Here is a 15,422-nt window from a genome sequence, read left to right on the forward strand (position 1 = left end):
AGCGAGGTTAGAAGGAAAAGTTAATGTTTTTGAGGTGGCCAAGAAGTGCAGGAATCCAAAGCTGCTGTACGTTATTAGAAGGCAAGAGACTTATTTAGAACAGACTAGAAAAGAGACTCTGGGTAACGGTGTCTGCTTCGCTACCTTCATATTATCAATGTGACAAGACAGTGACTAGGGCCAGAGGAGTGCTTGGCTGCACAGAGTGAGTTATAACCAGGAGGAAAAAGGAGATAATACCCCTGATACAGGGTCACTGGTAAGGCCCCCTACATGGAGTACTGTATTCAGTTCTGAAAACCAGATCTCAAAAAGAATAGATATTATAGAAGCGGGTCCAGAGAAAGGCAACCAAAATGGTATGGAACCTGCACCGAAAAACATGAGATGAGACTTCTGGCCGAAGTATATACACCTTAGATATATGATATGATACCTGAAAGGTATTAGTAATGCACAAGAATCCTATGGAAAGGAAGCTGTAAAAGTAGGTGTCATGATATGAAACTCCAAGGGGATAAAACTCAATAACAGTGCCAAGAAAATGTTTTCACCGAGAGTGGTGGATGCCTGGAATGCCTTCCTGGAAGAGGTAATGAAGAAAAGAACAGTAATAGTATGGATCTGGATGGAAATGAAGAAAAGGGGTAACCTGTTTTAACATTTGATATAAAATTTCTACATGTGGTAACCTGCACGGAACAACAATTATAACCCTAAACATTGGGGGCGGATTTTAAGAGCCCTGCTCGCGTAAATCCGCCCGGATTTACGCGAGCAGGGCTTGTGCGCCGGTGCGCCTATTTTACATAGGCCTGCCGGCGCGCGCAGAGCCCCGGGACTCGCGTAAGTCCCGGGGTTTTCCGAGGGGGCGTGTCGGGGGCGGGGCCGATCGGCGCCGTGTTTTCGGAGCGTGTCGGCGGCGGGCCCGGGGGTGTGGTTTCGGCCCGGGGCGGTCCGGGGGCGTGGCCGCGCCCTCCGGAACCGCCCCCGGGTTGCGTCTAGACGCGCCAGCGGCCCGCTGGCGCGCGGGGATTTACTTCTCCCTCTGGGAGGCGTAAATCCCCCAACAAAGGTAGGGGGGGGTTTAGACAGGGCCGGGGGGGTGGGTTAGGTAGAGAAGGTGAGGGGAGGGCGTTAGCGAATTCCCTCCGAGGCCGCTCCGATTTCGGAGCGGCCTCGGAGGGAACGGAGGTAGGCTGCGCGGCTCGGCGCGCGCCAACTACACGAAATCCGTAGCCTTGCGCGCGCCCATCCAGGATTTTAGCAGATACGAGCGGCTCCGCGCATATCTACTAAATCCAGCATACTTTTGTTTGCGCCTGATGCGCCTACAAAAGTACGCGAGGGCGCCCTGTATGAAAATCTACCCCTTGATGGGTAGGCTGGATGGGACATTTTGGTCTTTATCTGCAGACATTTACTATGTTACTATATTGCTCAATCCTGGAATTCATGCATTTCCGAGAAATGTGATGTACCAGGAAGCACAATAAAATACTGAACAGATTTAATAAAAGCCTGTGGTTCTACCAAAATGTTGCATGACTTAACAACCAAAATCAAGGCTTGAGTGATGCCAGAGATGCTTGAGCAACTGGTATGCCACATTTGTACTGATTCTCCTCCAGCCCAGACATCCTCTCCCTCTTCTGCTGCCACATCAACCACCCCATCTTTGCCTCAAGCACAGACCAGAACTTACCCCAGCTGAAGTTCCTCAAGTCTGTTTCTTATGTTTTGTTAAACTGACTAAGCCTGAGAGCTGGATAAACAGTTGGATAAAGATGCAATAAAGGTTGGTTGCATAAAATGCAAATGCAGATCAATATCAATTAAATATCCTATTAAAAAGGTTCATTGTGGGATCTCACAGAAACACAACCATCTTTCCCTGTATGTACCCGATCAGTCCAGACTCCTGAATTTTGCCTCCCTTCCAGCAGATGGAAGAGACATTTTTACAGCCACTGGTGTAGCACCTGCAGTCCCTCAGTTATTTCTCTGTCTCCAGCAGACAGAGGAGGTGCAAAACCTGCAGTTCTGAAGATATTCACATTTAAAACCTCCAAAAAAAAAAAAAAAAAAGGACTGAGAAAGTACAGTGAGCGGACAGAACATCCCCTCCTAGGAGGTTGGTAGGTCCTGGTGGGACCATCCCTCCTAGTCTTAGGGTCGAACGAGCAGGGATTGGGGAGCCTAAATTGCTCTTGTGACCTACTGGGGTGAAAACTGGTAGTCTAGTTCCCTCACCTCCAGAAGCCAGAGAAAGATTACTTTCCCATTCTTCACTTAAACTTGCTTCTTTTTTCTGTGCTTTTTCTTGATTTCTGCCTGTTTGTATTTTTCCCTTTGTTTATAAAGTTTAAAAAAAAAAAAAAGGAAGAGGGACAGAAAGGCAGTAGGAAATCGGGTGGCTTTTTCTCCACATCGGCCATACAGAGAAGCACTTTGGGGGTTAGTTGCTGTTCTGTTTCACTCTCCCTCTTTGCTTCCCCAGCCTGCTGCGACTCAGGATGCCTCGGGAACTCCAATGCATCGTATGTGGGTCTGCTTCCTCATGCTTGTCGCAGGCAGGCCGCTGTGGCCGATGCCTCACCACCGGTGAGGACATGTCGGGGGGGGGGGGGGGGGGGGGAGAGATGGGGGAGACAGGGCAAAATCTCTCCAGCAGCGCCCGTCTAGCAGATCCAAAGCTGCACCGTGTGAGGCTGAAGCTCTGTTGCCGCTGAGCACAGGAACGGCGTCCATTTTGGGGACCTTTGCATCTAAAGCACCAATCATGGAGGGGGATGGGCATCTCCCACCCATGCTTTCCTCAGCCAATTTAAGCCCCAAGGAGGCGTGGGGGCCTGAGGAGGGGAGTCAGATCCTCTGGATGATGATCCAGATTCTCTCTCCCCTTTTTCGCCTGAATCCATGCTCTTGATGCACAAAGCCTTTTTAGCCCATGAGGCCGCAGGGCGGCCCTTTCGCAAGTGCCAAGCCGCTGATCCTACGAAGAGGAAGAGATCCAAGCTCTCGAGGGTCCTGGGGGCCACAAAGGTTTGGTGGGTCCAGGTACCTCCAATGGCAGGGAATTTGGAGGGAGTCTCCTCCAAAGAATCTAGAGGGGAATTCTCTCCAGTGGTTGGCGCCTCAGACACTGATCCCCAATCGGGACCTGCAGGACCCATCCAAGGAAGCGGAGTCGGTCCAGTCCACAGAGGGAGATGATCCCAAGGTGCTTCACAAGCAGGAGCTGGGTCCCTTGATCCCACATGTCCTGGCAGAGTTAGGCACAGAGGCTCCTCCCCATGTGGATTTGGGCCACGAGGAGGTGGACCCAGTCATGGTGGGCCTGCGGGGTCCAGCCAAGACTTTTCCTTTTAATAAGTCGATGCAGCAGTTGGTGGTCAGGGAGTGGGATACTCCAGAAACTTGCCTGAAGGTGAGCAGAGCTATGGACAAACTGTATCCACTGACCAAGGATACAGTTTGTTTGGAGTTGTTTTGGAATCCGAAGGTGGATGCCTCCATTTCGGTGGTTACAAAGAGGACGACTATTCCGGTTGCAGGGGCCGCTGCTCTGAAGGATGTGCAAGATAAGAAGCTTCAGCTGCATCTTAAAATTATTTTTGAGGTGTCAGCACTGAGCATTTGGGCAGTTGTCTGCAGCATTTTTATGCTTCAAGCATCTCTGCGGTGGGTGCAGCAGTTACAAGAACATGCGGATGTGTCACCCGCGGAGTCTCATTAGGCAGAATGTCTGGAAGCTGCGGTTGCATATGGCGCTGACGCCTTATATGACCTCATTCGTATTTCGTCCAGAACTATGGTTTCCGCCAGGAGACTTCATTGGTTGCGGATCTTGTTTACTGATGTTTTCTCAAAGGCTCAGCTTGGGGCATTGCCATTCAAGGGCAAGCTTCTTTTTAGTGAGGACTTTGATCAGCTGATTAAGCTGTTGGGAGAGAATAAGGTTCACAAATTGCCGGAAGACAAGCCCAAGGAATCTAAAGTATCCTTTCAATCTCACTCCTGGTTTTGGGGGCAAAGGCGCTTCAGGCAGAGTAGAGCTCTGGTTACTGGTCAGCGGCAGGCCTCGGGGAGGTCGCAGTCCTGAAGTTAGTCCTTTCGGACCCACAGACCAGGCAGGGATGACTCCAGCCAGGACTCTGGTGAGCTAAACCCTCACAATGAAGCAAGGCTGGTCCACTCCTCTCTCCCGGTGATAGGTCATCATCTTTCTCATTTTTACTAGGAGTGGGCCAAGATCACGTTAGACCGGTGGGTTCTAAGCATGATAGAACATGGTTTAGAGTTTACTCGTCCGCTGAGAAGCCTCTTCATGGTGTCTCCCTATGCTGCGACGGAAAAGAAGCAAATTGTGCTTCAGACTCTCGATTGGCTGCATCAGCTGGGGGCTATAGTTCCAGTACCTCTGCAGGAGCAAAGAAGGGTCATTCCTACATTTATTTTGTGGTGCCCAAAAAGGACAAGGTGTTCCGCCTGATATTGGACTTAAAGGTGAATCTGGCTCTCAAAGTTCCTAGTTTTCGAATGGAAATTTTGCGTTCCGTCATTGCAGTGGTTTGAAGAGGAGAGTTTTTGGTATATCTGCATATCTGTATCCATCCGAACCACCAGAGGTATCTCCAGTTCATGGTCCTAGGAGAGCATTTTCAATTTTGTACCCTTCCATTTGGCTTGGCGACAGCTCCCCGGACCTTCACCAAGGTGATGGTGGTGGTGGCAGCGGCCCTCAGGAAAGAGGGCATGCTCGTACACCCATATCTGGACTGGCTGATTCCAACAAAGGCAGAAGACCTGTGCAAGCAGGCAGTGGAGGTAGTGATGCGCTACTTGCAGTTGTTGGGTTGGATAGTGAACTTATCCAAGAGTCAGCTTCTTCCCTCCCAAGTACTGGAATTTCTGGGCGCATATTTCAATACCTAAGTGGGGAAGGGTTTTTCTCACGGAGAAGCGTATGCTCAAGTTACAGTCCCAAGTCTTTAGAGGCCCGTGTGCCCAGGGTATGGGATTACTCACAGTTCTCGGCTCCAAAGCATCTACCTTGGAACTCGTTCCCTGGGCATTTGCTCATATGCACCCACTTCAACGAGCATTGCTATCCCATTGGGATCCAGTATCTGAACAGTTTCATCTTCCCCTACCGCTTACCGATTCAGTAAGGTCCAGTCTTATGACTTTCTCGCCGTGGGGTAGACTTGGAGGTTCCTCAGTGGATGGTGGTGATTACTGATGCCAGCCTCTCCGGTTAGGGAGCAGTATGCCAGTCCCAGTCAGTCCAAGGTCAATGAACAGAGGAGGAAGCGTTCTGTTGCGCAAATGTCCGGATTCTGTCCGACAATGCGAAAACGGTGGCCTACATCAACTGCCAAGCGGGGTATCCAGAGTCTAGCAGTGGCTCAGGATGTGAAGACACTCATGTGTTGGGCAGAGTAGCATCTGTTTTTGATAGCAGCCTTCCCATATTGCAGGGTCAGACAATGTGCAGGCCGATTTTCTCAGCTGGCGGCAGGTAGATCCCAGAGAATGGAAACTCTCGGAATAAGCGATGCATCTCATTACCTGAGATGGGGTGTTCCTCATATGGAGCTAATGGTGACTCAGCGGAATGCCAAGGTTCCTCAATTCTTCAGTCGCAGGAGAGAGTGAGGGGCGGAAGGGGGTCGATGCCCTGGTTCTTACTTGGCTAAGCGACATTCTGATCTCTGTGTTTCCACTGTGGCCTCTGGTGGGCAAGATAGGAGAATAGAGGTATATCCAAGAAAAATAATCCTGGTGGCTCCAGCGTGGCCTCTGAGACCTTGGTTTGCGGATTTGGTCAATCTGCCGCTGGACAGCCCTTTGAGGCTGGGTCATCTTTCAAATCTGCTTCGTCAGAGACCCAAATTTTTAGATCTCGCAGATCACTTTTGTCTAGCAGCTTGGCTTTTGAGAGGCGGCGATTAAGAAAGAAGGGATATCTTGAGGATGTCATTACTATTCTGCTGCAGACACGAAAGACTTCCACTTCTCTGGCGTATGTCAGGATGTGGAGGATTTTCGAGTCTTGATATACTGATCAAAAGATTGATCCAAGGCGAGTGTCAGTGGCGCAGACCCTGGCTTTTCTGCAGAACGGGTTGACAAAGGGTTTGTCTTTCAATTCCCTAAGAGTTCAGGTTTCAGCTCTGGGCTGTTTGAGGCCAGATTCATTGGAAGTCTCCGACATCACATCCGGACGTGGTACGTTTTCTCAGGGGGGGCGAAGCATTTGTGGCCTCCTAGGTCAGTGTGTCCCTCTTGGAGTCTTAATTTGGTTCTCAAAGGCATTTGTGTGGTGGCATTTGGGCATCTCAAAAGGGCTACCTTAAAGGATCTCGCTTTGAAGGTGTTTTTCTTGGGGGCTATTTGTTCCACCAGAAGTGTCTGAACTTCAAGCCCTGTCCTGCAGGGGGCCTTTCTTACGGATCTCAGATTCGGGGATCTCATTGAGGGTGGTTCTGTCTTTTCTATTGAAGGTGGTTTCGGTGTTGCACTTAAGTCTATTAATGGAACTTCCAGCTTTTCCAAATCTGGAGCCTGGAACACCTCAAGCTAAGGACCTAAGGCGTTTGGATGTCAGACACGCCTTGTTATGTTACCTGGAGGTTAACAACAGTTTCAGATGGTCAGATCACCATTTTGTGATGTGGAGTGGTGCAAAAAGGGGTCAGAAGGCTTTGAAAGCCATGATTGCACACTGGTTGAAGGAGGCCATTGGTTGTGCTTACATATGCTGCGGTCGTCCTGTCCCGGAGGGGTTAAGGGCTCTTTCAACCCAGGCGGCCTCCTAGACAGAACATCAGCTAGTGTCCCGCAAGAGATATGCAGGGCAGCAACTTGGAAATCTTTGCATACCTTTACCAGTCACTATAGATTGGACGTTTAGGGCGCCAAAAGTTGCTAGTTTAGGGGGGGGGGGGGGGGCCACCCAAGATGGCATCATGAGGAGAGGACGTGGAATGTAGTAGCTCCCGTGTTGCTCGTTTTTGTAACAATTTCTTAAATGCCTCATACAAAAAGAAAAGGACGGGTAAGAGAAGGAGCCTCTGCCTCTCCAAAACCTGTACTTGTTCAGATGAGTATAGCCGGCTTCTACCCACCTACAGATGTGCAAGCTCCAGAGGTCCCCATGAGAGCAGAGGGAGGAGAGCAGAACCCCCTTCCCCCCAATGGGAGAGATATCGCTGAGTCCCTGAGCTCCGACGACGCCCTCTCCACCGATGCGCACCACGACTGTGGGCCGCACACGCCCTAGAGACGGTGAGTGCCTCCGTGGAGGGTCTTGCAGGGGCCAAAGCAGCGTTTGTTATCGAGGGAGGAATGCCGTTTTCCACCCCTCGCATGGAAGGGCTGACTCTCGACAATGTGCGAGGGAGTAGTGGCGTTCAGGCCACTGTGGAACGGAGTAAACGGCTCGGATCCAAGATGGACATTTTCCTCAAACATCTCAATCGGTAACTTTTACTTCTCAATCACTGTTGGTGAAACCAAGTGTAGTGACTTTAGATTCATTATGGCAAGCTATTTCTTTTTTAGAAAATTCAATAATAAAACTTTGACTACAGCTATTAAAGATACTCTAGTTCATTTTAATAATTTAAACCCTGTTAGTCTTTGCACACAGAAAAAAGTTAAAGAAATGGACTCTAAGATCATTCAAATAAAATCTGTCCAAAACAGCCTGATACAAGGTGAAAGAGCTTTAGTTAGAGTGGAAAATTTAGAGAATGTTGCGAAATATCTAAATTTAAGAGTTCTAAACTTTCTAAAGTGTAAGATGGTTTCGCCGAGGGAACAATTTAGAAATTACCTACAAGAAATACTGCAAATTTCAACAGAAGTACTACCACCGATATCTAAAGTATATTTTCTTCCAGAAACTAAGATGGAAGGAGAAAAATCAACAAGTTACTGGGCCAATATCTTTGAATTTAACAATTTTTGGAATACTTCTTAGAGGCAGATAGAGAAAAGGGGTACATTGCTGGTAAATTTTGTATTGTCTTCTGACCAGGACAATATTTTGAAAATATTTCTTCATAATAAGAACACCCTCTATTTGGGCCAAAAGGTTTGGATGTACCCTGATATATCCAAAGTAACGCAGCAGCGACAGAAGAAATTTTTAGCTTTGTATGCGTGCACGACAGATGGGGGCCCAGATAATTATTCGTTTTCCATGTAAATGCGTTATGAAGATAATTGGTGTCAAATATATTTTCTATGATCCTTCCCAGTTAAGAGTTGTTTCTGGACTCTCATCAACGGACCCAAGAAGTAGCTCGAGTCTCAGTCGGTGAATGATTACAGATGTGCATTCTCTCCTCTTTCCTATTTTACAATCTCGTGCAGGCCGATTCAGTACGGTGCGATCAGATTGAGCGCACAGTTAGCCCCTGTCTAGACGCGCGTTTTCCATGCACTAATATTACCCCTTATACAGTAAGGGGTAATAGTGCGAGGAAAACGCGTGTCCAACCCCCAAAACTAATAGCGCCCGCAACATGCAAATGCATGTTGATAAGCCTAGTTAGTCCCGTGCGATACAGAAAGTAAAATGTGCAGCCAAGCCGCACATTTTACCTTCAGAAATTAACTCCTGCCCGAAGGCAGGAGTTAATTTCGGCCGGCACCAGGAAAGTGTACAGAAATGCAGAAAAAACTGCTTTTCTGTACACCCTCCGACTTAATATCATAGAGATATTAAGTCTGAGGACCCAAAATAAAAAAAATTAAAAATCTGCTCTCAGGTTGGAAGACGGATGCTCAGTTTTGCTGGCGTCCATTTTCCGAACCCGTGGCTGTCAGCGGGTTCGACAGACGCCAGTAAAAGTAAGCGTCGGCTCTCAAACCTGCTGACAGCCGCCGCCTCCTTATTACCGCAGGCCCTCATTTAAATACAGAATCGCGCGCCCAAGAGAGTGGCCTGGGCACGCGTCAGGAGAGCAGGCGCTCGCCTCAGAGCGCCTGCTCTCCCGTGAATTTTACTGAATCGGCCCGTATGTTATATTGCTCTATTGATGGTTATTCCCCCCCCCATCCACTTTATTGTAACTTCAGGTTATGGGAAAACTGGTGTTTTTTATATTATGTAAAACGGTAAATGGTTTCCTTCCATGATGTATCTGATATTTTCTGGGACATGCTTTTTGCTGTCTGTAAATGTTAAAAATGTAATAAATAAAATATTAATAAATAAAAGAAGTTGCTAGTTTCAGAGAGAGTGTCCTTTGAGCGGGACTCACAGTCCCGTCCAAGTTTAGGGAAGTTTTGTAACATCCCAGGAGTCTGGACTGACCTGGGTACATACAGGGAAAGGAAAACTGGTTCTTACCTGCTTATTTTCATTCCTCGAGTACCATAGATCAGTCCAGAAGTTTGCCCATGGGGTGTGTGCTTTTGGAATCTGTTCGATCTGTCTTTTTGTCTGCTGTCCTCTTTGTCTGAAGAATGGCATAGGCTTCTTTTCCTCCGTTAAGTTTTCAGATTGTTTATGGTTATATGTTTTTCCTCTGCTCGTTCGAGAGGGGTTGCTTCTAAAATTTGTTAGGGGTGTTTTTACTTTATCAGCTTGGGTACATAGTAATACTGAGGGACTGCAGGTGCTATACCAGGTTATACGCCAGTGGCTGTAAAAATTTCTGTTTCCATCTGCTGGACGAGAGGCAAAATCCAGGAGTCTGGACTGATCTGTGTTTCTACAGGAATGAAAATTAGAAGGTAAGAACCAATTTTCCTTTTTGTGACATCACACAGGCAGTCCTGCATTACGACATTAGTTCACACTGTACCTACTGATCCTTACAGAGAAGGTTCAAAACAGCTGAGAGTTTTTACAGCAAAGCTCATTAATGATGACTGGCAAGAGGATCATCCCTCAGTATAACAGCCATAATATACACACAATCTTCAACCAAAAGACCACCATTAGTGGTGCCCACAGATAAGCTTCACAGGGGAGCAGAGGACAGTTAGATGAACAGCAAGCCACAAAATTGATACAAAAGAAATTAAAAATCACTTTCTCCTCCTGAATGTACATGCAATATAGTTGATACACCCTTGGGGAGCATTTTAACCTCAATGATTTTTTAATTATTGGTATAAATGATCCTAACCATTTTTTGTTAATAGGCAAGAAACTGTGGGGAGGGGGGCTGTGGGGTGCATAAACAATGGCTTTTGTAGCCTCATGACTTCTTTACAGAGTACGTGCCTCCCCCAGCATAGGCATACAAATATGGCATCCTGCCATTCTGTATGAATTCCTTTGCTTATTGTCTCTCTCCTCTGCTACTTCCCTGTTCTGGCCCCATCTGTGTAACTCCAATGACAACTCTCCAAATCCAAGGGCCAGAGAGCACTCTCCAGGGGAAATCCAAGCATTCCCTTCATGCTACCCATTAAGTGACATCTCAGGTTAGTTCACAACACAGACCTGCTCTCTGAATTGAATCTGTCAGAATCCTGTCTGATGTATCGTATTTGGTGTGATAAATGTAGCCATTTTCAATAAAAGCCAGGTCTATTCCTGTTAATGAGAACAAACAGCAAAATATGAGCTAAAAAAAAAAAATTAAACAAATAAAGATGCTTTCAAACACAATAGTATGGCCTAAGTTGTCATACATTTCAATGTTTTTCTTTTTTGTGTTTATAATACACTCATTCACCAAATATACTCATTTAAAAAGGGGAAACTTTAGCAGATACCTTATCTTTTACTATACTTATTCACTGAAGAAGCTTATGCCTCACAGATACATTTTTAAAGGCTGTACTGAAGAGACTGCTTTTACATTTTTGAATTCTATTGCTTTATCTATGCCTGTAAATTCTGACTCCAGGCACGAAAGGGTTAAAGAGGTTTTGCTTAGCTTCCTTTCAAATATTTAAGAGCTTGAAGGGCATGCAAGCTCAGGCAGCACATCTGAAAGATGCTGAGAAGCAATACCTCAACCAGCAGAACTTCCCAAGGGCCTGCTATACATGCATGCCCCACACTCATCAATATCCAAGATGGGCTTGTGGGCCCCTCTGCAGCATGCAGTGCGGAAGAACTGATCTGCAAGAATGGAGGGGGAAATACAGAAGCTGCAATAATCGGAAGGATGCAGGATATGGTAATGAAGAAGTGCAAATATTAATTCAGCGCTATAATCATTCTGTGGTAGCGTGCTGCTCTCTGATAAACATCAGCCCATAAAGCATCCTCCCTGGTTTCACAAAGTTCCTAGGAGAACTGGCAGGGGGGGGAAAAAAAAAAAAAAGATTTTCACTTTCAAACACCCTCTTGTTCCTTTCCTTGCCCCTTTATCTAGGCTTCTAATGCAGTTTGAGTGTCTCCACTAACACCACTGTATCTTCTATGACTTGAGTGGGGAACATCCACCCTCAAGGGATGCAAACTGGTCATGTTTTTAGGATATCCTTAATAAATATGCATCTAAGGTATCTCATTGCACATTACTTCAGCTGTAAATATCTCTCACGTATATTCATTAAGGAAATTATGAAAACCCCAACAGTTTTGCAAACCCTGGGGACCGGATTTTCTCTGGCCCCGCTCTATGGGCTTCTCTCATTTCTCAAATATATTTGTCCCACACAGACAAGTTCATCATCACTGCCCAAGTCCTTTTCTCCTGCAATTATTGAAGCTTTATTCTGCCAGTAAACAGAAAAATAACTCCGGCAGCAGCTGTACACGGGATGGCTAACATCAAGCAGAGTGCCATGGATATAAAAGGAAAAAAAAAAGAAAGTGTAGGGAATGCAGAGCTTGTGAGGCGGTAAAAGGGCAGCAAACTAAAAAAACTGGTTTCACAGGAAAACACCAACACCTCAGCCAAAGGCAAGATAGCCCTGGAAAGATTAAAAAGAAAAACAGATTGGCATTTAAAACGTGGAAAATTTATCCCCACTGACCTCTAACCCAGTGTTTCCTCACCAGTGTGCCTTGATATCTGAGCAGGTGTTACACAGAATCATCATCGCTGCCTGATTCTCAGATCCAGGCTCTGCTCTCAGCACTTCACAGCAACAAGACACACCAGCAGTGGTGGGAAAACACCTTTTTTGAGAACATGTGGAAGCATGCATGCCTCTTCTTCCTAAGAACCAGCATTGGCCCTGGAGTGTGTGGTAATTAATGGACAGCATGCAGGGCCCGATTGATTACCTGGCACCCACTTCGTGCACTGCACAAACACTGCACTCAGCACCGCCTCATCTTTGAGTCCTTCAAGCTTGTCTTCTCAGTTCTCAGCGAGATGGGGGAAAGCATGCACTGAGCACTGGATGCGATTCACTGAGTACTGGGAGCAGCATCACTGAAGAAAATCTGGCAGCCGCACGCAGCATCCAAGGTAACAGCCAGCTGCCTACACCACACCAACCTTCTCACTTCTCCTGTGGGAGCCGGTGCACTGTGGTAGGTTCATGTGCATCTTCACCCACTCTCTCTCTTTTTTTTTTTTTTTTTAATATATTGCAAGAGAGCTTTCAGTACTTCCCTAACTCTTCTTTCAGCCATGAGTCCTCTCCGTGTCCACATTGCCTGCTCTGTGGAGTCTGGCATGCCACACAACATTTTGCTAATGTAGGTGGTGCTTTGTGACATGAGAAGGTTGGGAAACACTGCTCTAACCTCAGGCTGTGCAGAGTCTTTCAAGCACAGCCAGTGGAATTCAGGATTTACAGGTGCACAATAAACAGCTCACCCCTGTTCAGCTAATGATTTCGGTCTGAATCAGGCTTTAAACTCTGTTCACTAGACAAAATGGCAGGCGTGCCAATGCAGCAGATAAACAGACCAGGAGTAGCACAAACTGCACACATCAAAAGGCAGTCACAGAATGGCCAGCCAGAATCTGCAAGTGAACACAGCACACTTCTCCCTGGTTCCCCAGTGCACAAATAGTAAATAAATAACACTCTCTATAATGAGCTCCACAATTACTGCCTTTGGTCACTGCCCACTGAAACTGCAACAGCAGTGTCTTTTTTTATCTTGTTTTTCCTAGCACTTGCTTAATTTACTAATTTCTTAACCATCTTTACTTACACAAGTTACCTGAAGTTATGCTCAACGAAACTTTGACTGTATGCCTAGCCACTGGTTGGTGAAGTGCAAAAGATATCTTGTTTTAATATAAAAAAAAATAGTATCACGATTCAAGGCACACTGGGATAAGCAAAGCGTATCCTTAATTGCAGAGAAAGGAAAACCTGAGATCAACAACATTTGATGGCATTGCAAACGGAAGCAAACTGGGCAGAGTGGATGGGTCTGTCAGTCCTCATGTGCTATCATTCTCCATTTCATAAGGGTCATATAATTTGGGTACCCATTCCACTGATACATTCAAAGGATTTTTACCATGTTGTGGCTATGGGAAAATGCTTACTATGTAGGCCTCTAAATAGCATTATGGACAGGGTAAAAATTCAAATTCAAAACAAAGAAAACACTGTGCTCTGAAACACAGCTTCCTGATCAGATTCATTTTACCACCTATTTATTAACTGCAGCTCCACAATGATTGTGATTTACATAACCACATGTTCCAAAACACATACTTACATAATCAACACAAACACACCCTGATTTATTAATTCACTCTGACACATCCCCTGCTTAAGACTTTCCCTATCATAAATCTGCCCTATCCAGACTTCTCTCTCCACTCATGCATAAAATATTTTACTTTTCTAAGATAGTCCACTAACTTTTTCACTTATGACATACAACTCAGATTCACAGTTCAATTACAATTAAAACCTTATTTCACCAACAGCAGCACTTATTTGAAATCAAAATTTTTTTTTCTTAATCTTTTACCTAAAATGTTTTCATTTGTGACAAAGGGGAAAGGCATACTTCCTATTATATGGCAGATAGCAGCAGCAGTGTGAAGCACGAGGCTGCAGTAAACTGCAGCAACGCAACAGCAGGTCTTCCTTCCTCCCTTCCATCTTACTGCCACCACTGCATGCTCTCTCTCCTGACCACATCCCCTCTTCCCCCGGAGCCCGTAAGAGAGAGTGGCTCTGCAAGCCTAGGACTCACCTGGAATGTTGCCGAAGTCTCTGTAGATCCGGAAGTCTGTATCTGAAGGAATAACGCCACTCTGGAAAACTTCCTGGGCAACCACAGAGGCGAAGGGATGCACAGCAGCCGAAACGTAGGCCTGTACCAGCCAAGGGTTCTCAGGACCTGCCATGTAAAAAACAGGACATGGGACGAAATGCTGAGATGGGGGGGGGGGGGGGGGCAGGAGGTAGCAGCTCATGGTCTACAACAAGCAGCTCAGTTTCTACATGTTAAATATCCTCTTCCTTGTGCAAACTCAAAGGCACATGGCAGTAAAAGCTTGAAGCTAGAAACAGCCACCCCATGAAGAATTTGGTTCCTATCCATAAATGCTGTAAAGTGTCAAATGCTTGTGTCGTTCATTAATCATAGTACCAATCAGAAGCAGGGGATCCTTAGAGAGAAACAGGTGCTGTGACGCAAAAGAATACTAACGTAAACTCTTTCACTCCTGTAGCCCCGGATGGAAGGGGGGAGGGAAAACAGCGGAATAGGCAGCGTGGAGGAGGCATCTTTAAATAAATGCACTATCTAGACCAGGGGTGGGCAATTCCAGTCCTCGAGGGCTGCAAACCAGTCGGGTTTTCAGGCTATCCTTAATGAATATGCATGAGAGAGACCTGCATACACACTGCCTCAGTTGTATGCAAATCTATTTCATGCATATTCATTAGGGGTAGCCTGAAAACCCGACTGGTTTGCAGCCCTCGAGGACCGGACTTGCCCACCCCTGATCTAGACAAACCTTAGCTGGCATTTTGCTCATTTTTCTCTATTTCTGCTTTATTTATTACCAAGGATATAAGCACAAACCCTGGCCTGGGACAGGCTAGTCTTTGTTGTCTGAAAGCCAAGCCAGCCTCTCCGTTCATGCATCCTGTACCATCAGGCAGGAAGCCTAGGCTCAGTCCCTGGCTGGGACTCCTGCTGAGAGCACTACTGAAGGGGACCCACACTCAAACAAACAAACTCCAAGGCGAGAACAATCGGGAGAAAGGTGTAACATGCTTTGCATGTATTTAATACTCATGCAACCCTTTCCTCAAGATCTCATCTCCTCATTCAGCTCCTAAGCTTGTCAATGTGTGTTAAGTCCACGTCTCATTTAGTTGGTGCTTAGTTCTCCACAACAGGCACAAGTGGAAGACTAACCAAGAGGAGCATCCAGAGCCAAAGGAGAGGGAGGCTCCAAGGAAGAATCTAAATCCAAGTAATCGTTTTCTGTTTCTTGTGTGTGCAACACCCATTCTCCTCCCCTTTAATAGGGGTGCACAGCCAGAAACATCAGTTTCAT

At 46.4% G+C, this 15,422-nt stretch overlaps 1 protein-coding gene across 2 annotated transcripts in view; it reads right to left on the minus strand.

Annotated features, from left to right (window-relative positions):
• ERMP1 (endoplasmic reticulum metallopeptidase 1) overlaps positions 1–15,422 on the minus strand; it is a 128,039-nt gene that overhangs the window by 65,271 nt on the left and 47,346 nt on the right. For both annotated transcript variants that reach the window (XM_029613903.1, XM_029613896.1), the window contains exons 5-6: positions 14,105–14,251; positions 10,472–10,564 (exon numbers count right to left, since the gene is read on the minus strand). In XM_029613903.1, coding sequence (XP_029469763.1) covers positions 10,472–10,564; positions 14,105–14,251 — 240 coding nt within the window. The remainder of the gene's footprint in view (positions 1–10,471; positions 10,565–14,104; positions 14,252–15,422) is intronic.

The sequence above is a fragment of the Rhinatrema bivittatum genome, chromosome 1 (genome assembly GCF_901001135.1).
Source record: "Rhinatrema bivittatum chromosome 1, aRhiBiv1.1, whole genome shotgun sequence".
In the NCBI taxonomy this organism is placed as follows: domain Eukaryota; kingdom Metazoa; phylum Chordata; class Amphibia; order Gymnophiona; family Rhinatrematidae; genus Rhinatrema; species Rhinatrema bivittatum.